This window comes from Zalophus californianus, chromosome X (genome assembly GCF_009762305.2).
Source record: "Zalophus californianus isolate mZalCal1 chromosome X, mZalCal1.pri.v2, whole genome shotgun sequence".
In the NCBI taxonomy this organism is placed as follows: Eukaryota; Metazoa; Chordata; class Mammalia; order Carnivora; family Otariidae; genus Zalophus; species Zalophus californianus.
This window is the reverse complement of record NC_045612.1, coordinates 55,427,484-55,453,591: the sequence shown is the minus strand read 5'-3', so window position 1 is coordinate 55,453,591 and position 26,108 is coordinate 55,427,484. Positions and strand designations below refer to the sequence as shown.

Sequence of the window (26,108 nt, the reverse complement as noted above, 5' to 3'; positions counted from 1 at the left end):
CTGTTTCCCAGAGATTTTGATTAGCTTATTTATGCCTTGCTCCATATTTGTAATTTTGTCCTGAATTATTTTCTTTTGAAAAAAATCTTGCATCCATGGGAATTTAAAATAGAAATTTTAGAAGATTCCACAGAGTTGAATAGAGGGTTGAACTAAATTCATGACCTCTAAGACACAACTTATAGTATCTTCTGATTGATTTTAAAAAGACCTATCTGAATCACATATCTGTACCTCTGAAACAAATAATGCAATATATGTTAAGGAAAAAAAAAAAGAAGAAGATAGCAGGAAGGAAAGAATGAAGGGGAGAAAGCCGGAGGGGGAGACGAACCATGAGAGATGATGGACTCTGAAAAACAAACTGACAGTTCTAGAGGGGAGGGGGGTGGGAGGATGGGTTAGCCTGGTGATGGGTATTAAAGAGGGCACGTTCTACATGGAGCACTGGGTGTTATGCACAAACAATGAGTCATGGAACACTACATCAAAAACTAATGATGTAATGTATGGTGATTAACATAACACAATAAAATAAAAAATAAAAATAAATAAAAACAAGGCCTATCTGCAACTTACATTTCTACTGTCCTTCAGTTAAATAATCATAAATATAGATAATTCTGTTGATTAACTGACTTCATTTCTATTCCATTTCTTGCTCTAGGATGACAAGAGTGAGTGTAAAATAATCACTAAGAGACTACGTGTTATGAGGAGTCAAATACTTTTGATTTACTATGAATCTCTGCATAACTACTAAAATAGTTTCCTGGTTGTAAAATAATAGTAATGGCCATTGAAAATTTTTTCTGAGGCACTATTCAGATAAATCATCAGACATGAAAAAGATATTGTTCAGAAGAATAGAATTAAAATATATGAAGCTTTAAATATTTTATTTATTTTTATTTTTTTAAGATTTATTTATTTATTTTGAGAGAGTGAGAATGAGAGAGAGAGAGAGAGCACGAGAGGGAAGAGGGTCAGTGGGAGAAGCAGACTCCCCGCCAAGCAGGGAGCCCGATGGGGGACTCCATCCTGGGACTCCAGGATCATGACCTGAGCCGAAGGCAGTCGCTCAACCAACTGAGCCACCCAGGCGCCCTTGATCACTGCTTCAATCTCGTTACTGGTTATTAGCCTATTTAGGTTGTCAATTTCTTCCTGTTTCAATCTTGGCAGCTTATAGGTTTCCAGGAAGGCCTCCATTTCATCTAGATTGTTCAGTTTTTTGGCATATAGTTGTTGATAATAATTTCAAATAATTGTTTCTATTTCCTTGGTGTTAGTCGTGATCTCCCCCTAATTCATAATTTTATTAATTTGGGTCCTTTGTCTTTTCTTTTCGATAAGTCTAGCCAGTGGTTTATCGATCTTATTAATTCTTTCAAAGAACCAACTTCTAGTTTCGTTGATCTGATCTACTGTGTTTCTGGTTTCTAATTCATTGATCTCTGCTCTAATTTTAATTATTTCTCTTCTAATGCAGAGCTTAGGCATCATTTGTTGATTTTTCTCCAGTTCTTTAAGGTGTAGAGTTAGTTGGTGAATTCGGGATTTTTCTATTTTTTGAGTGAGACCTGGAAGGCTATGTATTTCCCCCTTAGGACCACCTTTGCAGTATCCCATAGGTTTTAGACCGATGTGTTTTCGTTCTCATTGGTTTCCATGAATTGTTTAAATTATTCTTTGATTTCCTGGTTGACCCAAACATTCTTGAGCAGAGTGGTCTTTAGCTTCCAAGTGTTTGAATTTCTGCCAAATGTTTTCTTGTCAATGAGTTCCAGTTTTAAAGCATTGTGGTCTGAGAATATGCAGGGAATAATTTCAATCTTTTGATATCAGTTGAGACCTGATTTGTGACCCAGTATGTGGTCTATTCTGGAGAAAGTTCAATGTGCACTCAAGAAGAATGAGTATTCTGTTGTTTTAGGGTGGAATGTTCTGCAAATATCTATGAGGTCCATCTGGCCCAGTGTATCATTCAAAGCTCTTGTTTCCTTGTTGATTTTCTGCTTAGATGGTCTGTCCATTGCTGAGAGTGGAGGATTGAGGTCTCCTACAGTTAATGTATTTTTATCAATATGACTCTATTTTGGTTAACAGTTGGCTTATGTAGATGGCTGCTCCCATGTTGGGGGCATAGATATTTACAATTGTTAGATCTTCATTTTGGGTAGACCCTTTAAGAATGATATAGTGTCCTTCTGTGTCTCTAATTACAGACTTATTTTAAAATCTAATTTGTCTGATATAAGAATTGCTAACCCAGCTTTCTTTTGAGGTCCGCTGGCATGGAAGATGGATCTCTGTCCCTTCACTTTCAGTCTGGATGTATCTTTAGGGTCAAAATGAGTCTCTTGTAGGCAGCATATGGATGAGTCTTGTCTTTTTATCCAATCTGCAACCCTGTACCATTTTATGGGAGCATTTAGGCCATTCATGTTGAGAGTGAAAAATTGAAAGATATGAATTAATTTTCATCATGTTGCCTGTGAAGACGCTGTTTTTATAGATTGTCCCTGTAAATTTCTGTTGTATATGACTCTTGGGGTCTTTCTCCTTTTGTAGAAGCCCCCTTCATATTTCTTGCAGGGCCGGCTTATGGTCACATATTCTTTCAGTTTCTGCCAGTCGTGGAATCTCTGCACCTCTCCATCCATTCTAAATGACAGTCTTGCCAGATAAAGTATTCTTGACTGCATGTTCTTCTCATTTAGTACCCTGAATATGTCTTGCCAGGCCTATCTGGCTTGCCAGGTCTCTGTGGATAGGTCTGACATTATTCTGATGTTTCTCCCTCTGTACATAGGGAATCTCGTCCCCCTAACTGCCCCTAAGATGGTTTCCTTGGTTCTAAGATTTGCAAGTTTTACTGTTACATGCCAGGGCGTTGGCCTGTTTTCTTTGATCTTGGAAGGGGTCCTCTCTGCCTCTAGGACACTAATGTTTGTTTCATTCCCCAGATTAGGGAAGTTCTTAGCTAGGATTTGCTCAAATACGTCTTCTAGTCCTCTCTCCACTCCCTCCGGGATTCCAATTATTTTGACATTGGAACGCTTCATGGTGTCACTTATTTCTCTGAGTCTATTTTCATGAATTCTGAGTTGTTTTCCCCTGGCCTCTTCTTTTCCCTTTTTATCTATTTTATTTTCTTCCAGGTCACTTATTCGTTCTTCTGCCTCACTTACCCTAGCTGTTAGATTATCTAGGTTGGATTGGGTCTCATTGATAGCATTTTTATGTTCTGCCAATTCAGCTTTCATTTCTGCCCTTAGGGTATCTATGTTGCCATTAATTGATTTCTCCATTCTAGTTATTGTCTTCACAATTGCTAGCCTGGATTCCATCTCCGACATCTTGGTTATATCTGCATCCATTTGTAGATCTGCAGCATAAGTCATAATCTCTGAGTCTTTTCTATTTTGGGAGTTCCTCCTCCTAGTCATTCTGTTGATGGGTGGTTGAGGGAATGTATAGAGTCTCAGGCTGATTTTGTGGGTGTTCAGAGTGGTCTGTTAGATATCCAACTCAATTCCAGGGACCAGTTGAAATAGGGTCCCCTACTCCTCTGCCATCTTTCCTTCACCTAAACATAGATTTTTTTTAAGATTTTATTTATTTATTTGACAGAGAGAGACAGTGAGAGAGGGAACACAAGCAGGGGGAGTGGGAGAGGGATAAGCAGGTCTCCCGCCAAGCAGGGAGCCCAATGTGGGGCTCCATCCCAGGACCCTGGGATCATGACCCGAGCCAAAGGCAGACGCTCAACGACCAAGCTACCCAGGCGCCCCAACATAGATATTTTTGATAGCATTTTGTATAAAGGTGATAGGAGATATATAATTTTGTTGTAATTAAAATGATTCTCTGTGTGACATTGTGTTTCTGTATTCGTTTGTTTTTCATCTTGCACATGAGTGAGCAATAGCTTTTTAAAAAAACCTAAAACCAGGGGCGGCTGTATGGCTCAGTTGGTTGAGCATCTGACTCTTGATTTCAGCTCAGGTCATGATCTCAGGGTCCTGAGATCCAGCTCCAAGTCGGACTCCTCACTCAGCTCAGTGAGGAATCTGCTTGTCCCTCTCCCTGCCCCCCCCGCTCCTGTACCCCCTTCATGCCCCTCCCTCTACCCACCACACTATCTAAAATAAATAAATAGAAAGTTAAAATAAAATGTAAGACCTTTCTGCTATGACCGTCTCTTGAAAAATGCAAAACCGAAATCAAACTAATCTTATCATAAAAACAGTCAGCTGATTATTCAATTGAAATCATGTGATAACATATATTTAACTTTTATAAATATTTAGTTTAAATTAAAAAAAGTTTTTATTTAAAGAAACAGATATTCTTTTTTAAAAAGTTAATTATCTTGTCTGGGCTTCAATTAAAGTGATTTTAATAAGTAGGATGGTTATTCAACTCAGAATTTAAAACAAATAATACTTCTAGGGTTTTTTTAAATTTTACTTTATTATGTTATGTTAATCACCATACATTACATCATTAGTTTTTGATGTAGTGTTTTATGATTCATTGTTTGCATATAACACCCAGTGCTCCATTCAATACTTGCCCTCTTTAATACCCGTCACCAGGCTCACCCATCCCCCTACCCCTCCCTTCTAGAACTCTCAGTTTGTTTCTTAAAGTCCATAGTCTCTCATGGTTCATCTCCCCCTCCAATCTCCCCCCCTTCATTTTTCCCTTCCTACTATCTTTTTTTTTTTTAACATATAATGTATTATTTGTTTCAGAGTTACAGGTCTGTGATTCATTAGTCTTACACAATTCACTTATAGGGTTTTAAAGAGAAACATTTATTTTATGTTAGTCACTATAAAAGAGGCTCTTGGATTGCAATGATGGTTTCTTTATTTTTAATTATTAACAAAAGGTAAGATGGGCTGCATATTGTACCAGAATAACAGCAATTTCTTCAATATAAACAGATCTAAAACATTTCCATAGAAATGGTAGATTTATCTTGATTATTTTCAAAGGGAAGGAATTAACCAGGCATGATTGTACAGAGTGAAATAAATATGCTTTCTTTCATTAGTGAAAATCACATTTTACTTTTCTTTGGGGTGACATAAATACTTTAAAACTTTATCTACAAAGTAAATTCATATAGAAAAGGTACATATTTAAAAACTAGAAATGAGGATGCCTAGGTGGCTCAGTTGGTTAAGCATCTGCCTTTGGCTCAGGTCATGATCCCAGGGTCCTGGGATAGAGCCCTTCATCTGTCTCCTTGCTCATGGGGGGAGCCTGCTTCTCCCTCTGCCTACTTCTCCCTCTGCCTGAAGCTCCCCCTGCTTGTGCTCTCTCTCTCTCTCTCTCTGACAAATAAATAAATAAACTCTTAAAAAATAAAATAAATAAAAAATTAAAAACATTGATTTAAAAACATTGAATAAGGTTAAAACTATATATGATAGTAACATAATATATAACATTAAATATCAATCATCTATTTAGAAAAAAGTTGTTCATTATGTAAATAGATTCATCATAGACTCTTTAAGTATCAACTTCAGACTGTAATAAAAGTGGCAGTTGTTATCAGTTCTCTGGGTGTTACATATGACTTACAGTTATGCTTAGACCACAATATAAATGAAAGTTGTTTAGCAGATGCAATATTCTGGGAAGTCAAAATATGTAAAAGAATTCTATTTAAATGAAACAGTAATATTCTGACTAATCTGAAAACACTGACACATTAACTCTTGCTTTCTTGAAGAAGTGGTCACTAGAGAAAATACTTAACTGAGGAAACTGGTCTTCATTCAAGTGGGGGCAGATACTCTTCATGTCCTTTATATTTTTGTAATGATTAAAGGACAATCATACACATGCAAATGTTATACATGCATAAATGAGAAGAGATGGAAATAGCATGTCTATCCTATTTGTTATTGACAGTCTGTATTCCACCTCAGATTAAATATAGGTGATTTTCTTTATTTTCTTTCAGCTTGTCTTTATATTGCTTTTGTTGTTCTTTCTTTACAGTTACCTATGTTAGTACAGTGTACTGCACATTGTTATGATTCAGTTAATTCTGTTGACAAAACTCATCTATTTTGATCACCTTTATTTCCTGCTTTTCACTGTCATTCCTTTTATATTGTCTGCTGTGCCTTTATCAACTCTCAAATAAGTACTTTCTCTTTACTTAAGCATCCTGCTGCTCATTTCACATCAAAGTTACATTATTAAGACTCCCATGACTTTTGATAATTTCCATTTATTTAATAATGTCTACCTGCATGAAATAAGTTCTGCACACCCAGTTTGCAAATTCCCCAGATATCTGGAGTTATTTTTTTCTTACTGATATAGTAATTTATGTAGAGAAATGATTATTAGTGGAAAGTCTGACTAAATACCTAGGCAGAACATATAAAGCAGGACCATATGAAATTGCTATTTTTCTGGTCAAAATTTGTTGAGTATCAGCAATTTCATATGGTTCAACTTAATAATCAAAGGTCTTAGAGCAGAAGATTTCCTGAAAGGGAGATAACAGTTTTTTTGTTAATAACTTCCAAATTATAATGTTATTCATAGAGATATTTCCTGAATATACTCCTCACATATGCAGATTTGTCAAGATTTGCATAGGCTTAAGTAAAAATTAATGTTGGGGAAATCTTTATGAAGAATGCATATTTCAGGAGAAAGTGAGATTTGTAAAGTAGGTACTTCTGATCTAATTTTCACATGAGTTCCTGAAAATGAAACATAGTTCCAGTTCCATTAAATGTCCTTAGTGCAAATTACCCAATTATGCAACATCAATTTCAATGAGATGTAGCATCAAGCAAATCTATTTTCCAATTGAATTACTTATTGAATTAGAAGACATTTTCTAATAAGAAGATAAGTATTTGAATCAAAAGATAGTATTTACTTCCTTTTATAGAATATTTATGCTGATTGTACTTTAATACAGGTTATAAAAACATATGGAATGAGACCTCCATATAAGTATTTATTCCATTATCAGAAAATTGAAAACATTTGATTCCTAAGAAAAAGTTAAAATAACAGATTTGCCATCAAATACCTTCCCCATTTTTCCTAAAGTTACATTTTCATACACATCAACTCTTAACTGGGTGATCCCCTTGATAATAATTTTGATCTAGGTTTTAATTCCAAGACATTGCTAGGTTTTGTTTTACTGTAAGTGAGCACATAAACATATTTTGTCTTATATAAAGTCTGTGTAGTAGTTAAGAGCTTAAGCTTGGAATCCAAATAAACCTGCTTTCAAAATTCTAGCTGCATACTTTAATAGCTCTGAGAACTTGGGCAAATTACTTAAACTCTTAAAGCCTCATGTCCTCATGTGTAAATGGAAGTGACAATAACAGTACATATATTATAGGGCTATTGTATTAAATATACTTAGTACAGTGTTTGACATAAAATAAGAATTCAATAAAATGGTAACTACTATTATTTTAATAATTGATCAAAGTTGTATTAAGATGAATCTAAATGCTGGATGTCTCAAGGTATTTGTCACCATAGTAATTTGCAGAAACATGGATTTATTTCCTTTATATTTTAATAGGATTATGACTGGCAGGAATTTAATAAGGTGTAGATAATCTTAGAAGCAGATGTTCAAATAGCCTGAGTGGAGAACTATTCAATTTCCTAGATTTTTTTCAATCACATATTGATAATGAGGTTATTATAAAGTTTACCATTTCCTAAATAGTGAAAATTTTACACTTCTTAAATTGGCAGCAGTGCTGGTAATAGTAGTCAGCACAAAAAATATTATTTTTTGACAGTCTAAGCAATTCTTTAGTAAGTTCTCAGAGCTTCATGGACAAAAATCATGGAATTTCACTGTGTGAACTGGTGAAAATGTTGGCTAACCAGAAGAAAGTAACTTATGAAAGTTGCATATTGCTTTCCATTAACCTTCAAATATCCTACAGCAGTCTCTATTTTTTCTACACCTGGAAATTTGCATAATCTCTTGCTATTCTGTACAATGCACACTAAGGTTAGTATTTCTAGTCTCAATTCTCAGCAGGTAGTTCATGAGAGTAATGCTGTACCTTAAATTTGGTATTTTACCCAAAATCCAATTTTCCTATAATAAATGTGATTAGGCTTTCAATTTTTTTAAATTTTGTTTATTTTAGAGAGAGAGAGAGAGAGAGAGAAAACATGACTGGGAAGGGCAGAGGGAGAGGGAGAGAGAGGGAATCTAAAGCAGACTTCACACTGAACATGGAACCTGATGCAGGGCTTGATCCCAGGACCCTGAGATCATGACCTGAGCTGAAACCAAGAATCAGATGCTTAACTGACTGTACCACCCAGGCACCCCAGGGTTTAAAATAATTTTTGTCTCACTTTGTAATTATATAAACTATACAAAATAAGTCATTCAGCTAGCAGGGTTAAAATAGAAGAACCCAAAGCATTAAATATTGGCCATCTCAGCTTTACTGTAAGAATGTTATCAAAGAGGAAGTGATTCTCTGGAAGGAGATCAAATGTAGTTAGCTATATTTTCGCTTCCATGGTGTAGAGCAACCTCATCTTGCATTTCAGAGCAACTATCTTTAAAATACACATATCTTAAATATACCATCATGTCTATTACTAATTAAAGTTATTCTCTTAGACAATTATACCTTCAGCATTTTGTTTGGAATAAATTAAGCACACTGACATGTTGCATTACCAAGAACCAAGAGTAATTTGAGGAGATAAATGATTTAGTCCTCAGACATTTGCCATTTATGTTCTTAATAATAAAAATGGTTTGGGGGCACCTGGCTGGCTCAGTCAGTAGAGCATGTGATTCTTGATCTTTGGGTCTTGACTTTGAACCTCACAATGGGGGTAGAATTTACTTATTTTTTTTTTACAGATGTGTGTGTGAGAGAGAGAGAGATCAGAAAAGTAGTATTTTAATTCAGCCACCAACATATGATCAGTTGGACAAGCTAATAGAGACATTTCTGATTATGGGGCAGGAATTAAAGGAGTTAAGAATCCATGTGTTGTCAAACTGTATAGTCACAACCTCTTGATTCTTATGTATCATTCTAGTAGAAAGAAAATTACATATATAGGCATAACCCATAAGTCATAAGGTGTACCTGACAAATTCAAAAAAATATTAAGCATAAAGGGCTACAATTTCTCAACTTCCAAATTTCTTATTAATGAAAAATATGAACACTCATGTTAATTAGATTCCTGGAAATCATATTTGCCTCAAAAGAAATAGCACCTATATATGTTAGGACTATGAATCCAGAGATGACAATTCAGCTATGAAAATAACTTTAGCCTGTTACAGGCCTGGTCTTTTTTAAAGGCAGAGATACAACCCTGAATATCTGCTACACTTCCACATACATTCAAACTAATTGGGTATTTGTATTAAATACCTGATTATTTAAAATCATATTAAACTATGAAATCATCAATTCTCTCTTTATTTGCAAAGAAAGCAGAAAGTATTTTCTAGTCAAAATAGCATCAATTCAGAGAGGCAAAACAAAAAGAACAATGACCTCCATAGATAAATGTTAACTTTATTAAAATTTAATATATGTTCACAAATTAATATTCAAAAGGAACATGTGATGAATTTGGGCATCAGTAAATCCATCACTCAGGTTCTATATTTATGGCATTTGATTTGCTACTTACATTACATTATAAGAATGTCTACTTCTCCAAAATATTTTGATCTTTGCTTTTAGATTAACACAGAATGTAATACCTGCTCAGGAATTTAAGACAGTCTCCTAGGGCATGAAAAGTATTTGATATATCTTAAGTTATCTGGCACTATTCAATAAGAATTCTATATGGGAATTAAGAGAAAATTCACATATGTTTGTGTTTAGCTACCCTTATGGTAGCCATCTGAATCTTTAGTCTTTAAATATAGAGGTCAAAATGGAAGTTTAGATAGATGATTGATGATCACACTATACTAGAGATCTCTTTAAACATATCTGACCATTACATTCATTTTTTTATTATTAGTACAATTAACGTAAAAATTTAGTTTGATCACTAAAATTTTAACTCACTTTTAACTCACTTTTATAGCAAATAACTTTTTTATAATTAAGTAACTTTTATGAAAGCTTTAGATTAAAATAGGTTCTCTGATTTATCCTCAACATTTTCTTACAAAACTTGTTCATTTTCCTGACTTTAACTTATCTGTTCTTGGTAACATTTTTAGGTCAGACAAAAAGGTCAAAAAGACATAAAAGTCTCTTCCCTATCCCCACGTTCCAGTCTACGCTTCAGGCTTTTCTATCTTGCAAACTCTTCCCTACAATCTTTCTTCCTGCACTTTGACACTATTTATTAAAAACATTTAAAGAACTACTTCCTTCTTGAGCATCTCCCTAATTTTATTATCCAAAAGTGGTCTTATTCTTTGGTACTCCCATAGTACTTTGCTCTTTACTTTGTCAGTTAGCCTGTTCAATATGTTTTTTATCTTATACAAGTCTCTATTATATAAACTTAACATAGGGCTTTACAAGCTTAGGCTGCTTAAAAGTTAAAGATCAGCTGGATGGGTGGATTGATGGATGGATGGAAGAAAGAAGATGGAGTATCCTAACAAAACACATTTTCCTTAAGTAAATTCATGAATATCTTAATAAATATAGAATATGAATTTCCTATGAACTGTGCTATCCAATATGGTAGCTACTAGCTACATGTGGCTTTTTAAATTAAAATCAATTAAAATTAAATAAAATAAAGAATTCATTTTCTCAGCTACAGTAGCCACATTTCAAGTAGGTAATAGCCACATATGGCTAGCATATTGGACTGTTCAGATATAGAATATATCTGTTATCACAGAAAGTTCCATTGGATAAAGCTGCTCTAGAAAGTTTTGTTGGAGAAAAAGATGTGAGAAACACATCTCTGGCATTCTAAGAAGGTCATAATCATAAAGTAATAAAGTATAGGATTTCCATTTCCCATATTAAAAATATAACTTAGAGCCATTTACAATGTAATGATTCCCCAAAGAGGAACATTTATATCAGTATCATTTTAATCACATTTTTATTTAATCTATATAATTTTTCTTTTTTTATTATGTTCAATTAACCAACATATAGTACATCATTAGTTTTTGATGTAGTGTTCAATGATTCGTTAGTTGCATATAACACCCAGTGCTCATAAAACTCAAATATAATATAAAAAGGCACTAAGTTGCTGTAATTTCTATGTAAATATGCATTAAATGTTTTAACAGATCTAACTTAATTAAAATTAAGATTGCAACAATGTAGACTGGCTTTTCAAAATTTTAAAAGCTTCTTCTATCGTAAAGCCTGGAAATATCTTTCCAGCATATCCTACCTCTAAAAGTATTGTGGACTTTTGTTGTGTGATCCAAGAGAGATCCATAAGATCATATTGGAAACACAAACTTTATATGCCTTAGTTCCCCTTTCCAAAATCTAAAATTATACAAAAATTAACTTTTTTCTTGATTTGTAGCCATTTCGGCAAATTGGAGGATCTTCCATATAATGATAGTCCTCTGTCATCTGTTGTCTACTTGTTGAAATCGAAAAAGTGTTTGAGCTACCACAGGAAAATGCTTTTGTGAGTAAGAAGGATTCCTCACATCACATGCCAGAGATATTTTGCCTTAGCTGCTCTCAACTTTGTAGTCTTGTGAAGAAGCTGACAAGCTTAGGTGAGACATTTTCTGTCCTCCTTACAGAATTAGAAATTCCCCTTTAAGATAGTATAAATTGATACTGAGAAGCATTATAATTAAGATGAATTTCATAACTAAAGAAAATTGAAGTTAATATGTAGGTAATTATGAATTCTTAGGAACATAATATGTGATTAATATTCAAAGCATGACCATTTTTCTCAGTGTCAGGAAATAAATTACTACTAGCCAAAGGGGCTAGGATCACCACTAGTCCATATATGTACTACCTTGAATCTATGCATTCTACTGTTTCATAAACCTACTGTAAATTCTCAGTTCTATGTGTTAGGTTTATAAAACTTAAAACAGTCCAAGGGAGAAAGCCCAATTAGTGGATATTACATTTTTTAAGGCTACCCTAGCCTGACAAATAAATGTTGCAGAGACTTTGACTTATTTTGAGTTCCTAGAATATTTTGTGCCTATGTTTCAGAATCCTGAATGATTTGCTATTAAAAGCACTTTATCCATCAAGGAATAGAAATATAGACGTATTTTGAAAGAAGTTGCTGTGGCAACTTCATATGTCAAAAAGGTTACTGCCTATGTTCTCCTCTAGGATTTTGATGGATTTCTGTCTCACATTGAGGTCTTTCATCCATTTTGAGTTTATCTTTGTGTATGGTGTAAGAGAATGGTTGAGTTTCATTCTTCTGTATATAGCTGTCCAATTTTACCCGCACCATTTATTGAAGAGACTGTCTTTTTTCCATTGCATATTTTTTCCTGCTTTGTTGAAGATTATTTGACAATAGAATTGTGGGTCCATATCTGGGCTTTCTATTCTGTTCCATTGATCTATATGTTTGTTTTTGTGCCACTACCATGCTGTCTTGGTGATCACGGCTTTGTAATATAGCTTGAAATCAGGCAACTTGATGCCCCCAGCAATGTCTATGCTGCCCAGAGCAACCTATACCTTCAACGCTATCCTGATCAAAATTCCAGTGGCATTTTTCAAAGTGCTACAACAATCCTAAAATTAGTATGAAATCAGAAAAGACCCCAAATCGCCAAGGAAGTGTTGAAAAAGAAATACATCATTATTTTCATTGTTCCCTTTTATTATCTCCATTACTCTTCTATCTCTTCCATCATTCTCTTCAGATATTCAAATCTACTGTCAATGCTACCCAAGACTTCCCAGATCCATCAAATTTCCCCATGTCTTCCCTGTACTTTTCTGTCCTCTCATTTACTGAAATCTTCCTCAGTTCCATTATAGTTCCATTGCTTTTGAGTTTCTACAATTCTTCTGTATCTCTCCCCACTACTTAAGTTCCCCATCTTCATCACTCCAATTTCTCCTAGTTAGTTTTCTTCCATCTTTGTCCTAGTTAGATTCTCTGGGATGCTTATTTGTCAATTATTTCTCAATTTTTCTCAATTGTCAAAATCATTCCTTTACTCTCCTTAGTACTCTCATTCTTTACAATTTTCCTCCACAGCCCCTTCCAAATCCTGTGCTCCTCCCAGTTTCCCTACTGCCTCACAGTTCTTCCAAATTACTTAAGTCCTTTACAGGTAGTTGGAGCATAACTCGTCATGATAATACTACATTTACAAACAGCTTGAGTTTACAAACTGCCATAAATAAGACATTTTGTTGTTTAATCATTGGCAGGTTGATTTAATCTTATTATTATTATTTTCTTTTGCCCCTTAACATGTACACAACATTTTAAAGACCTGATATTTGTAACAAGCTTGCTTTCAAAAGAACTTGAGATAGTAGAGGAGAATTACAAAAAAAGAAAAAAAATAGGGGACACTTCTCTGTTTGCTTAGTGGCACTTTACCTTTAAGCTAGCAAATCAAGATTAAACCAAGGTAAACAATTTTTATTAAACAAGATATGCAGTTCAGAACAATATTCTGCACACCTTTTAAGGAGTAAAGGAGAAAGAATAAATGAGTAAGGGAATAGGCTATTTTCACATGACACGTAATACCCGAGATTGAGATTTTTTTTTCCAAATTAAAGTTAAAAAATCAAAACTCGCTGCTTCATGACTCTGCTGACTGCCTTTTCCATAGTTATCATATTTTAACTGAGTCCCTTAAGCACTTATATTTAAAATTATCCTTACTCTTATCCCATGTGATGTTAATCTGTGAAAGTTTCTTGGAGGAAATGAGTTGTGAAATACCCTAAAGCAGATGATGACCTTGGATGACCAGAGAACATGCAGAAAAATTTATGGCTAGAGAGTGGGTGTTGGCTTGGCTAAAGAAGGGAGGTCATGAATTATAAATTAATGAAAAAGACCTATGTTGGAACTAACTAATTAAGGATCTTGAATGTTAGGTTTCAGAGTTTAGATGCTAAAGATTTTAATAGGTAACTCATGTAGTTTGTTTTGTTTTCAGTTTTTGTTATTGTTTTGTTTTGGTTGTATAAAATAAATATTTATTTTCTAAAATAAAAAAGTAAAAACCATAAAAATGTCTCATTAAACAGAAAACATATTTGGAAATGTTTTTTTAGGTAAAACCTTTTCTTCTGAATAAAGAGGTGGAGAAGCTGTCCTTATGTCAAATCTGACTCACTTTAACAGTTCCTTTTGAAAATTAGCAGCTGTAATTAGTGGAAAATTTTGAAGGTGCAATGTTGTAGTTGTCAGCTATAGTAGGTTTTAATCATCTTTTTAATTTTAAAGTGATCAACTTTACAGAAATTAAATTTTTATAATTTTTCAATACAAAATCTTGATGATGTATTTTAGTTGGAAACGCTATTTTAAAAACTACTTGGTTTGTAAGATGTGTTTGCTTCAATAATTTTAACACAGTGCTGGATTATAGGACTTTAAGATATATTACAGTTATCTACTTAATTCCCCCACTTTTTCTAACTTATAATGGTTTTTAAAAATTCAAATATCAATTAAAATAAACCAATGAGGCAATATATGTTTCCTATTTCATCAAAGGAATAAATTGTTCAATTTAAACATTTCAAAATTAATCATAATAATATCTAAAGATAAATGTCATTGGAATACATCCTTAAAAATGTTATCAAGAGTTATAAAATTTTGAGGAGAAATTTTATTTCTGAAAAAACCCTTAAAAATGGAAAATAATCATTAAAATAGTCTCTTAAAACAAAGTTCCGTTCTAAATTATATGGAAAAAAAAATCTGTGCCGAACTAGAGACAACCATGAAATCGGTACCTACCAAAAACAATAGGTGATGGGGATTGAGTGCATTTGTGATGAACACTGGGTGTTCTAAGGAAGTGTTGAATCACTAAATTGTACACCTGAAACTAATATTACACTGTATGTTAACTAACTGGAATTTAAATAAAAAATTTAAAAAGCATACAGTCTTTAAACCTTATAAACATAATTTTAACTCAATTAAAATTATATGAAATACACAGTTGATGACAATAGAGAGTTTGCCTTTACATATGGAGTTGTGGTGTAAAATTCATTAAAGCTGCAGCAGTGCACATAATTGAGATTAATTACCCAAATGATTACATATTTATGATTAAAGCTTATTATTTCAATCATAGAATGTGAGAAAAAGAATGGATCTTAGAGATAAACCCCAATCATACTCACCTGAATGAGGAAAATGAGGCACAGAATGATTAACTTACTTGTCTAAAGTCATAGCTGCTTAAAGACAGTTAATACTACAGTTCAAGTGCAATTTTATTTTCTTACAGGTTTAGACTTACTTGTCTTTGTGAGTGCAGGATATATAACCACTTTTGTTGATTTTCTTTAGTTTAATAATAACAACAGCAACAATTGCAAACACATAGGGCACTTACTGTGGTTCCAGGAACTGTTCTAAGGGATTTACATATGTTAATTTATTTAGTCTTCACAATAACACTATTGTGGTTATTATCTACTGTTGAGGTAGATACTATTATTATCTCTATTTTATACTGAGACACAGAGAATTTTAAAAACTTGGAAAAAGTTACACAGCTAATAATTGGTGGATCATGGATCATGGATTCAAAACCGGGTAATGTCTCCACAGCTCATGCTACAAAATCTTGAATAAACTGTTTTTTTTTTCTTTTTTTAATTTGAGTATAGTTGACACACAATGTTACTTTAGTTTCAGGTATACAACTTACTGATTTGACAAGTTTATACATTATGTCATGTTCACCACAAGTGTAGCTACCATCTTTCCCATTACATTGCTATTAAAATATCATTGACTATATTCCTTATGCTGTGACTTTTATTCTCCTGACTTGTTCATTCCATAACTGGAAGCCTGTATCTCCCTCTCTCATTAACCCATTTTGCCAACCAGCCTTTCAGGGCATAATCATCTTTGCTTCCAAATTTTTGTTCTTATTCTATCTATAATATTAAGTCCTGATACAAAGTAATTTTATCATGAATAGCACTTTATTTTTTAGGTCTTAAGTTTTCAGGTTGTCAGTTTATAGGAAGAATTCATGCAGCATGTGATCATAATTTCTTAGAGTGCCAGTTATAGCAAGTGTGAAATAGTTCTAGCTGTGACAGCTCATTCTATGATCTCCATTAAAGATCTGAATATCTTTGAAAAGGAAAAAAATAAAATCTTTCAGTATTTCTAATATTTCTTGGAATAATGAGAATATTTGAGGACAATATTACACATTTATCACCATATAGAAAATGTAAGTTGCCTAAAATGAAACAATGGCCATTTTTCACTTATTTCATACCCTATTGCAAGTTGAAATCATCACAATTTGGTATTCTGAAAACAAAAAAAAATTTTGGGAGGTAAAGTAATATAATTTGAGCTTCTATTACCTAATAAGAAGAATACCTATTCTTTTACTTTGGCAAACTATTTTTCAAAACCAATGTGAAATCTAATTTTCAGAAGATAAATTTAAGTGTGTTTTTGCAAGCTTTCATAAATAAGCAAAACTCAAGTTATGTTTTCCATAAGCAGTGCAATAACTAAATTAATAAAAATAATAATGACAATAAATGTCTAAATAAAAATACCTTTTTGGTCTCCATATGCATTACTGTGGGGACACGGTGAAAGTAGTGCCTAATGCTATTACCTTAATATGAGAGTAACCCTGACCAAGTCATTTCCATTTCAACCATTGTTTGATGTAATGGCATTGCAGCTGGCAATTTTCATTTGAACTACCTGTCTGCATGAGTGTGTGCACACACACACACACACACCAGGACATACACTCACAGTGAAACACAAAGATTGTTATTTAAAACATAAAAATAAAATATCTTACGAATATTCCACAATTAGGGTTTGGCTAGTGTTTGCTAGCCCAAAAAACAAAACTGTATCCAACTCTGTGGAGATGGAACTTGCATATTGTTGATTTTTCATCTGACAGGTATTGAAAGTTATTTTGAGGTTAATGCACTGCTTGGTTTATAAAATGGTAGTGTAAATTTCCCCTTCCAATATGCTTGTTTATTACTGTGTGGAGAGAATTCTTTCTCTTTGCTTGTGGTGAAAAAGTATAGAATATAGTGGATGAAGGCTAATAATGAAAGGAATCATTTTCAATTCTTTAATGATTCTCAGTGGGTTTTGTGGTAATCCAAAGTGGGAAACATGATAAAAAAATCAATTTTAAATAAGAAGAATCTATAAAAAATTTGGAAAGGTACAGAATTAATTAATTTAAATATTTTGTTTATATTTGGGAAAACATTTTGCCTAAGAAAAATTTAGTGTAATTTGTAATGAAAATACCTGTAGAAAAAGCTTGTGCCTAAAATATACTCTTATCAGGGCACCTGGGTGGCTCAGTAGGTTAAGTGATCTACTCTTGATTTCAACTCAGGTCATGGTCTCAGGTTTGTGGGATCAAGTGCAGCATCTGGCTCCACACTCAGGGGGGAGTCTGCTTGAGATTCTCTCCCTCCCCCTTTGCCCCCCCCCACTTGCACACAGGTGTTCTCTCTCTCTCTTCCAAATAAATAAATCAATCTTTAAATAATAAAATAGAATATACTCTTATCAGAAAAAACTATGTCTTTTAGTAAATAGAATGCATGAAATAATGAACACTCCAAATTGCTGTATATCACCCCTAATGATTCTTGGAGTCCTTGCCAGTCGTTATAGTAATATGATCTTGGGGAAAAAAAGAATTCAAAACAAAAGAAATGGAAACCCAAAGATCCAATAACATTTCTTAAGCACTTATGTATGTGACGTAGTGCCTATACATTTCTAAACTAAATATAGAGGCCTACTAGTAAATTTTGATATATATCTGAAATAATTCATTTTCATTCAGAGTAGAAAGCTACACTTTAAAATATTATGGATATATACATTATTTTAATTTAAAGTGTTTTTTTATAGAGGATGAATTTTATCACTAAATTTCTATTTTTTGAAGAACTAAATCTTTAGGTATTATGTAGGTTTTTACATATAAAAACATCTAGTTTTTATTGCTCATTTTGTATACTTTCAAATGCAGTAATAATATTGAAACAAAACCTAATAGACCTTCTCTAAAATTAGGATTTCTTAAGTATAGCAAGATGTTCTGAAATGCCCACATTGAAGTTGGAATGGTTAGAATACATTTGTATTTAGAATTAAAATGAATTAAAACAAAGAAGAAATAATAACTAACTACAGGTTTTAGAGATATTTTCTAAATCAACAAAACATTTTCTTATGTATTAACTTGGATGAAAGAAAAAAATAGAAACACCAACATTTCTAATTTGCTTTTGTATGACTTATTTGTAAATACATTTGAATTGTATGTTGTGTGGACATGAGTCCTCCATAAAAACCAGGTTGAACACAGAATATGAATTTATTGTACAAATTAAGAAGAGACAAAAGGTAGTGTTTAATGTAACTCATAAAGCAGAGTTTGATTTTTAAAGCCAGAATTCTGTGTAATTATTTTTCTGCCTTGAATTAAGTATTTCAAAACATGGCCTGTGTATATCTCATTTATGGTTCAACTGTTTTTCGGTTTTTTTTTCTTCAAGTTTTTATTTAAATTCCAGTTAGTTGGGACACCTGGGTGGCTCAGTTGGTTGGGCAGCTGACTCTTGGTATCAGCTCAGGTCATGATCTCAGAGTCCTGGGATCCAGCGCAGTGCCAGGCTCTTCATCAGTGGGGAGTCTGCTTCTCTCCTCTACCTCTGCCCCTCCCCTCTGCTCACATATGCTGGTATGAGTGCTTTCTCTCTCTAAAACAGGTGAATAAATCCTTAAAAAATAAAAAATAAATAAATTCTAGGTATTTAACATACAGTGCAATATTACTTTCAGGTGTAGAATTTAGTGATTCATCACTTAATATACAATAGTGTTTATCTCAACAAGTGCCCTCCTTGATACCCATCACCAATTTAACCTATCCTCTCCACCCACCTCCCCTCCAGTAACCCTCAGTTTGTTCTCTATAGTTAAGAGTCTGTTTCCTGTTTTGCCTCTCTCTCTCTCTCTCTCTCACTCTTTCATATGTTCATCTGTTTTGTTTCTTAAATTCCACATATTAGTGAAATCATATGGTATTTTTCTTTCTCTGACTTATTTCACTTAACTGTTTTTCTGTCCATTTATTCCTTCATGTTGTCATTTGGTTTATTTTGGTTTTGAGGTGATAGAAAATAAAAATCAAATAAATAATATTAAAATATTGTATATAACTACAAAGTAATGAAAGGAGAAGGGATTTTTGCTGAACTTTTAGGCTGAGGAATCTGTTATTAGGCAATTGATAAACCAATAGCAAGATTATTTTTTTAAAGATTTATTTATTTATTTGAGAGAGAGAGGGAGAGAACACAAGAAGGAAGAGGGGCAGAGGGAGAGGGAGAAAAAGTGAGGCAGACTCCCTTCTGAGCACAGAGCCTGATGTGGAACTCCATGCAGGGCTCTAGTGGGGCTCAACCTCACAACCCTGAGATCATGACCTGAACCAAAATCAAGAGTTGGATGCTCAACCAACTGAGAAATCCAGGTGCTCCAGTAAGATTCGTTTTTAGAAAGTCGTATGTCATTTTTGCTTAGTGGTCTATGATACGTAGCTACTGTTTGTGAATTTATATCACCCCAAAGTCATCTTACCAGGAAGAGATTCTTTGTCTCTCTGGGTGAATGAATGAAGCTATTAAGGATGAATGTCATCTCCCTGTTTGGAACAAATAGGTTGAGAGCTAATATTCATTTTTTGATAACTAATATGTTACCTTGATTCATTTTACAGACTATAATTGAGATCTTTTTTTCAACCAACATTTTAAATATTCTGGTGGTATATCTCATTTGCTTTGAACTGTTGATTTTATTGCATCTTGATTTTGATATATTAATAGCTGACACAAAAAAATACTAAATCATCACTTATTTTTTTCTGGTTAGCCCTATAGTGTTTTATTAATTCATAAGAACAATTACTAAAATTAATCAATTATCCTTACATATCTAAAAATCAAAATAGGCTATTCAACAAATTCCCAGTGAAGTCACAAATGTATCCTATTTATTTGCCATCTTAAAACATGATCATCTAGAATATTTATAGAGTGTGAAATTAATGTCTATTTAATATAAAAATTTAATGTATAAATTAATGCTTACAAATATTTATATATACCACATAGTTGTTATAAAATTTGAATAAAATAACTGATTTGAAATCAGAGCAATTAAAATGTTACAATAAATGGAAATTTTCCTCTTAACCCTCGTGAATCTAAGATTTATTTATTATGATAGTATAATACTTACAAACCAAGTATATTAAAATAATAGGTATTGAAATAATTATGATTAAATTCACCCAAAGGTGATACAGAAGGATATGTGATAATGGATGAGCATTATGTTTTTGCTTTATAGAATATGTCCTTTCTGGGGCGCCTGGGTGGCTCAGTCATTAAGCGTCTGCCTTTGGCTCAGGTCATGATCCCAGAGTCCTGGGATCGAGCCCCGCATTGGGGTCCCTGCTCCACGGGAAGCCTGCCTCGCCCCTTCCCACTCCACCTGCTTGTGTTCCCTCTCTCGTTGTGTCTCTATCAAATAAAAAAAAAAGAATATGTCTTTTCCTTGATTAATCTGTAAAGCCATTTTCTTATTTTTCTTAAAAAAATTATTTATTTATTTGAGAAAGAGAGAGTGAGTGAAAGAGAGAGCACAAGCAGGGGAAGGAGCAGAGGGAGAGGGAGAAACAGACTGGAGTGCTGAGCTGGGAGCCCGGACACAGGGCTGGATCCCAGGACTGATGGATCATGACCTGAGCTAAAGGCAGACGCTTAACGGACTGAGCCACCCAGGCACCCTAAAAGCCATTTTCTGAACGCTCCCTGTTAGGGTGGCCAGTGACAAAGAGTTGCACATAATAGAGCAACAACAATCAGGACAGAATGTATTCATACTCCAAGGGAGGAGAGAGGCCAGACTTCAAGGCTGGGCCTTTTAAGGGGTTTAAAGGATGTGAGAAGGTTGCAACTGCGCATGTGGGGGACGATATGGGGGAGGGAATCAACTCTTGGCCAGATAGAGCAGGAGGTGTCAGTTTATTAGGGGGCTCTGTCCAGGGTTTGTCTGGGATGTGGGTTGTGGTCCAGCTAGAGAAGAATATGTTTTGTAGGTAGTGGTCTATTTTCTGAGAATGAGGGGCACCATGACCTGGAAAAACAAAGAGTTAGGGTCAAGTACAGACACCTGTGAGTTTTGTCTGTGAGCTTGGTTGGGGAGGGGGATTTGAATAGAACCCTTTCACTTCCTAAATCATAAATAAAAAATCCAGAAAAAAATTAATATGGAAAAGCAACCATCATAAATTTTCTTATAAGTGCTGTTTAAGTATTGAGTATTAACAGATTTGAAACCCTGATAGAGAAGAGTGCAACAACTGTTGTGAAGAGTTAGAGTGAATCAATAAAACATAAACATTGTGAAGAAGGAAGCAATATTGATGGAATCCATTCCTTGGAGAAGATTAGACACAAATGTGAAAATTAGACCTGTACAAAAAGAAATACAATAAATGAATCCTTTCTGGAATAAAATGTAATAAAAATACTAATTTGATAGCATTACCATACCTTATTAAAATCTTTTGTTTTGGTATTTCAGGTTTCAGAATACATAGAAAATAGTCATGTCAAGCAGGACAGCCAAAGCATCCAATCCACTCTACTTGTCTCTTTGAAAGTGTTGAGTTTACCAGTTGTTCCATTTTCTTTCTCCTGATATGGTTACTTTTTTTTCTTTTTTTAATGTTCACTTAGCCACTGTGTAGTACATCATTAGTTTTTTTTTTAAACTGCTTTACTATATTTTATTGATATAAATACCACAAATTTCATAAGCATCAGCTACTGTTTTACTACAACAGTCAAAAGAATTAAATATTAATGCAAAGAGTAACTACAGAAATGCTTTCACTTCCATAAAATCATCTCTAACAGCATCCTGTATACTTTGTACAATTTGATTGTAATTGATTACTTGATACAAAGCAAAGCTGAATTTCAATCAAATTTTATTTCTCAGTGGAAAAGTCTCTCTTCATCAGTGGTGGCTGAGCTTTCCCGACATCAAACATCATTTCCAAAGGTGGGTTATTAAGAGAACACCAATCAGGTATACGGCCTGTCTGATTATAATACTCCTTTGAGACTGAACGGCTCCCAAGTATGTCCTGCAGTGCCCCAAAAATAGCTCCTCCCAACCAGGCCACACAATTAGCCTTTGCAGGTGGAGTATGAATTCGGAATGTCTTGGTGCCAAGTGCTTTTTTATATTTTGGTTTTTCTACCAAATACCTTATTTCTGCAAGCAATCTGTGGAGAAATCCTGGCAACATAGATGTGCCACCTATGACTACCAAATTCTCTGCTAGTTGCTTTCTGGTGTCTATTGGGCACTGTATAAGGGAATCCAGTATTAAAGTGGCAACTGATTTCTCTTCATTATCTTGTTCAAAAAGAATCTCCACAACTGAATCTCTGATTGATCCAAGAACATGTAAAATCTTCTCCCCATCTAATGGGTAGTCAACATTTGGAGGTGGTGAGGGACGCTCAGTATTCCCATCAATATTAAATTTTGCTGCTTGGATTTTTAATCCACGTTTCAGATCACTTACAAAGCAAGTGCGCACTTTAATGTCCTCTAAAACACCTTCTGGAATTGAACCCATCACAGAGGGAAGGCTCTGTTCTTTAGCAGCACCTGTGTCAACAGTACACTGCTCCAGTAGCTGAGTTTCCAACTCCTTGTGAAGAGCTTTTCCTCCTAGGGGGAGAGCTCCCCAACAATTTAGTACTGGGATTCCTTCATATATAGGTAACACCAGGCTCTCCCCATATCCGCAATCCAGGACCATAGCAGAGTTTATCCCAAGTGTCAGAAGAGCCATTAGATGACTTGGAGCAAGCAGGACAGATGAAACCTCAAAATACTTGAAAAGAACCCGGGTGAGTGTCTCTCTGAAGTGGGAAGGACACAGCACTGACTCGATAACCACAACCCGGCGGTCTCTAGGGTTCACCAACAGGTGCCTGAAATACAGTATGTGGATGAATTCCTTTAGGTAGGAATACAATTCTTCTGTATTGATATTATATTGAACAACTTTGATAGGCTTAGGCAGACCAGCTTTTTTAATCACACTAGGAATTATGCATCTTGGACCAGTTTCTCCAGCAAATCCACACTTGGTAAAAGCCTCTCCCAGGTCTATCACGACTGCCGTTTTCTCCCCGCCGCTCCCTAGGCCTTCATACAGCGGCATGGTAATAAAGACCACCGTAAGAAGGTGAGCTTCGGTGCAGGCCCCACAAGTTTCTGCTCTCAGAGGGACATCATTAGTTTTTGATGTAGTGTTCAATGACTCATTAGTTACATATAACACCCAGTGCTCATTACAACACGTGCCCTCCTTAATACCATTTCTCTAGCAGTGTCTTAGATTGTTTCCTGTCAACTTTAAAAACGACCTTATTATTTCCCCAATCTGTGAAAGAAGTTTTGACTGCATGAGAACAAGAACAGAGAAGTAACTGTATAATACCTCACGGTTGTTTAGTGGTGTATTTTTGACTTCATGAGACATTAAAGTAATTAGAATGACAAAGTTTAAGATCATAGGCAAACTTTCATATTTTCATGTAATACCTAAATTTGTGCCATTTTAAACAATTTGTTATTGTAGACTGTAAGCCACTCATTCACATATAGAATTAGTTTTTCATGGGGCTTCTGGGTGACTCAATTGGTTAAACATCTGACTTCAGCTCAGGCCATGATCTCAGGGTCCTAGGATGGAGCCCCATAACAGGCTTCCTGATCAGCAGGGAGTCTGCGTCTCCTTCTGCTTCTCCCCACCACTTGTGCATGCACACTCTCTCAAAAAACAAAAGAATTAGTTTTTCACAAATTAAACACAGCACTATAATAAAGGAAAATGTAACAAGTATATGAGGGAAGTTATGCCTTGAAATTCTTCTGACAAACCATTTGAACACTACTTTTGTGGTTTGATATCTCTAGAATTGAGTAGAGACTTAGTTCCTCTACCTACTTACCTTTTTAGAATGAAATTGCACAGAGACTATGAAATGAATTTGCATTTTTGTTTTTCATTTAAAATTTCAGAATTGCTTATTTTCTTTCTGTCTTAGCTTTTTCTGATTGTCATGGTTTTGTCCCCATATGCTTGTTGCCTATGCAACCACTAGGTATTGCCTATAAAAAAACCTCACTCAAAGAGCATTAGCATTGCTAAAGCTTTTAGAAAATTTTAATTTTATCTATCTGTTTTCATTGTGGTTCCCCTATCAGTTTCCAGACTAACTTTAGACTATGGTAGGAATGGGATGTGGGAGAATGGTAAAGAAATGTAAGGTTATCTTATCATTTGCTAATGAAAGAGAAAATTAGAGCCAGGTAAAGGTATGTGTATAGGAATATCTTCCCTGAATATTTGAGTTAAATTGATCATGCTAACATAAACTAAGCAGTGATTTTTTTTTATATCCATGTTTGGTAACTAAATTTCTGTATTGGTCAGTCAAAGAAGCAAACTCAGCATTTTAAAGGAAAACTTTTCTAATTTTAAAGATTATAATACATTTTCAGGTGGTAAATGTAAGGAGTTGGAATCAAAATCTGGAGATTGAGGTTATTTAATCATGCAGGTTTACATCTTGTTAGAGGGAAAGTTGAGTTTGTCATGCATTGATTGAATCCTGAATTAAAGACACTCTGGAATATTTATATTATGAAATATAAACTCTGTGAGGGCAGAGATTTTTGTCTGATTTGTTCACTGATTTATTCTCAGTGCCTAGAAGAATGTCTGGCATATTAAAAAAAGCTTAAAAAATGTTTGTTGACTAAGTGACTAAACCTTTATAAAATTAATTACTAACTAGAGATTAAATTCTTTCTAGGTTTGCAATATGGATATTTCCTTAAGTTTTAGAAATGTCATTGTCCTTTTTTCCAATACTTTCTAGTTTTTAAAACTTCTGAAAGAATTTCAAGTGATAAAACACATTTAAAAATGTTTTATTTGATGATGTTATTAAAGAAAGAGTGGAACAGATTTAGAATGGGTTGGCAGAGGGGGACTGCTTGGAATTAGGTCACTTTCTTAACTCTTCTTCTTGTGTAGAGATATTGCAACATGCATGCAGTGTTTGAAAAATGGTCTGCAGCATTCTTCTACCAGTTGTAATAATGTGTATATGCTTAAGGGTAAGATAAGAAAAGAGTAGTAGTTTTAATTCCAATTGTCACTATCCCATTTTTATTTTTGCTTATGTTTGTATAGTACTTACAAAATCACACAGACACTGAATTATTTTAGATGTCCTAGATTCATGTTATATAGGACACAAATATATTTGTGCATATTAGCACAATAAGTATAAATGGGTATTTTTATATAGGGCCAATAATTCTAAAGAGATTAAATCTTGAGAAAAGTTTTATATTATGTAATCCCAGTGTTCATCATTGAGCAAATAGGCTAAAAATACCACAGGCAATAGTCATTTTGTGTTGTTTGCTAAGATACAGAATTTCTTCAGTATTAGAATTACTCAGTATTAGAATTACTATTAAAATGTTTTATAAATGGCATGAACTGCTCAACACAGGAAAGTAGGTGGACTCATATATATATTTCTTACTTGGGTGATAATAATTCCTTAAAGTGAGGTGTTTCAAGTTTATCTGGTTAATTTCTTGGTTCTATTAATGACCTAAACTGTTTCAATTATTGTAACAAATACATTTATTCTATAATTGATTGCAAATAGGAAGGTTTCTTTTTTCTCACTTTTGTGTCTTCTGACCTGTCCACA

General features: G+C 34.0%; 2 protein-coding genes across 2 annotated transcripts in view; one reads left to right on the top strand and one right to left on the bottom strand.

Annotated features, from left to right (window-relative positions):
- PCDH11X (protocadherin 11 X-linked) overlaps positions 1–26,108 on the top strand; it is a 649,257-nt gene that overhangs the window by 35,325 nt on the left and 587,824 nt on the right. The window lies entirely within an intron of this gene.
- Positions 22,058–23,591, bottom strand: LOC113930318 (actin-related protein 10-like). Its single transcript, XM_035725482.1, has one exon. The coding sequence runs from the start codon at positions 23,528–23,530 to the stop codon at positions 22,277–22,279; it is 1,254 nt and encodes a 417-aa protein (XP_035581375.1). The 5' UTR covers positions 23,531–23,591; the 3' UTR covers positions 22,058–22,276.

What these genes read in the sequence shown, in the direction of transcription:
- LOC113930318 (XM_035725482.1), bottom strand. Translation starts at nt 23,530, where the DNA reads ATGCCGCTGTATGAAGGCCTAGGGAGCGGCGGGGAGAAAACGGCAGTC.